A 1,742-nucleotide genomic window follows, 5' to 3' on the forward strand; every position below is an offset into this window, starting at 1 on the left:
AGAAAATGTTTCTGCGATAATGTTAAATTTCCATTCGATTTATTATAGCTTTCGCCCGCGACTCCGTCTGCGTGAAATTAAAAATAATAAGCCTATGTTACTGACTGACAATGTAGCTTTATGACGGTGAAAGAATTTTTGAAATCGGCTCAGTAGTTTTTGAGTTATTTCATTACAAAGTTTTTCTCTTTGTAATATTAGTATAGATTAAAAAAAAGATTCCTGGCAACTATAATTGGCATAACAATATCGATCTTTCGGAAAACCCGTTACAATTAATTTTAAAATATATAGATAAGGTTCTAATCTGTTTTTAAGAATCAAAGAATTATTATTCATCTGTTAAAGTTCCTTTTAAAAAGCAAAGTTAATCTATTTAATAGCGGAAGCGATAAGTTTTTTGATAGGAACTGATTTGATACATTGTAATTATATTACATTTTAAATCTTAATGTATTATTTATGTTTTGCCATCGGCTTTAATGTCAAAAACATAAAAGACTTTTTACAATAACAACGTCAAAAAATTGACGCAGTTATGCCAAACATAATAAGTGCATTGTACAATCGCGGAATCCCGCGGTGTTCCACTTTATGAAAAATTGCCTTGATCAGTGTAATGAGAAAAACTACGCCTCTTCCTACAAATTAGATAGTAGTGAATGGTGCAAACGAAGGGATAATAATAACACACATAAAAAAACATACAGACGAATTGAGTACCTCCTTCTATTGGGAAGTCGGTCAAAAAAAAGAAACTAACCATGTATTACCAACCGACTTTTACTCCGCGTCTCGTTTGAAAATGTTCAAACTATTATAGCTTATATGGTGGATTACCGCCAGTTTCTCCGATTGTACATCTGTTCTATTTATACTAGAACTAAGATGGGTAAAGTCAAAGATAAAAGTGTTATAGTAAAAATGTATAATTGTTTATATCTCCATTTTCAGAGGCCATGGCACCACCCAGTTATGAAGAAGTGGTTGGTATACACTACCCCAACTACCAACCTCCAATGCAGCCAATCGCACAGCCCATAGCAACCGCTATGGCACAGAACGCTAGTGCCAATGTTGACACCGAAGCTGCAACAAATAGGGACAATGAAAATCCATCCAACACACAAACAACACTAACAGTCACTAATGAAAGGAGCAACACCGCTGCAGTTGCTGTCAGCTCATGATGTGATCGCTTTTGACTTTGACAGATGTCACTTACTAGCCAAAGATTAAAGAGTACGCAAAGAGTAAATACCACTTAACTTTTTATTAATATTATCGTGGTATTTACGTTAATAATCATCTTGTCAAAGCAACGAAATACATTTTTAATAGAAAAAATATTCCAGTGTGAATAAAGTGAGACAACGCATTTATGATTAAAAAAATAAAACAATGGATTAAAAGACTGTAATGCTTAAAATTGATTTATTCCAGTAATTAAATTTGTATACTACTGGACATTCATTGATTTTCGACGTAATATCGCACAGACTATAAATATATGGCGCCTTATTTGAGGCGAGACTTTAGTTTTTTGGAAAGAATAATTTACAGTCTTCATTGAGGACGTAAGGCTGTTTATTATTTTTTTTAATCTGTTGCATTTAACGAAAAAGGATATGTATATATAATAAATTGACCGTAACGTTAAGTGTTTGTACATACAATGTTACTTATTTGTAAAGATATCATATTTTGATAATATTTATGTAATACATGCTTAGCTTTAAGAA

The 1,742-nt window shown here is 32.1% G+C and overlaps 1 protein-coding gene across 7 annotated transcripts in view; it reads left to right on the plus strand.

The window, feature by feature from the left end:
- LOC106103283 overlaps positions 1 to 1,742 on the plus strand; it is a 36,753-nt gene extending 35,011 nt beyond the window's left edge. For all 7 annotated transcript variants that reach the window (XM_013283010.1, XM_013283009.1, XM_013283011.1 and 4 more), the window contains exon 3: positions 955 to 1,742. In XM_013283010.1, coding sequence (XP_013138464.1) covers positions 955 to 1,190 — 236 coding nt within the window. In that variant the 3' untranslated portion in view covers positions 1,191 to 1,742. The remainder of the gene's footprint in view (positions 1 to 954) is intronic.

Source organism: Papilio polytes, unplaced genomic scaffold (genome assembly GCF_000836215.1).
Source record: "Papilio polytes unplaced genomic scaffold, Ppol_1.0 DF823835.1, whole genome shotgun sequence".
NCBI lineage: Eukaryota > Metazoa > Arthropoda > Insecta > Lepidoptera > Papilionidae > Papilio > Papilio polytes.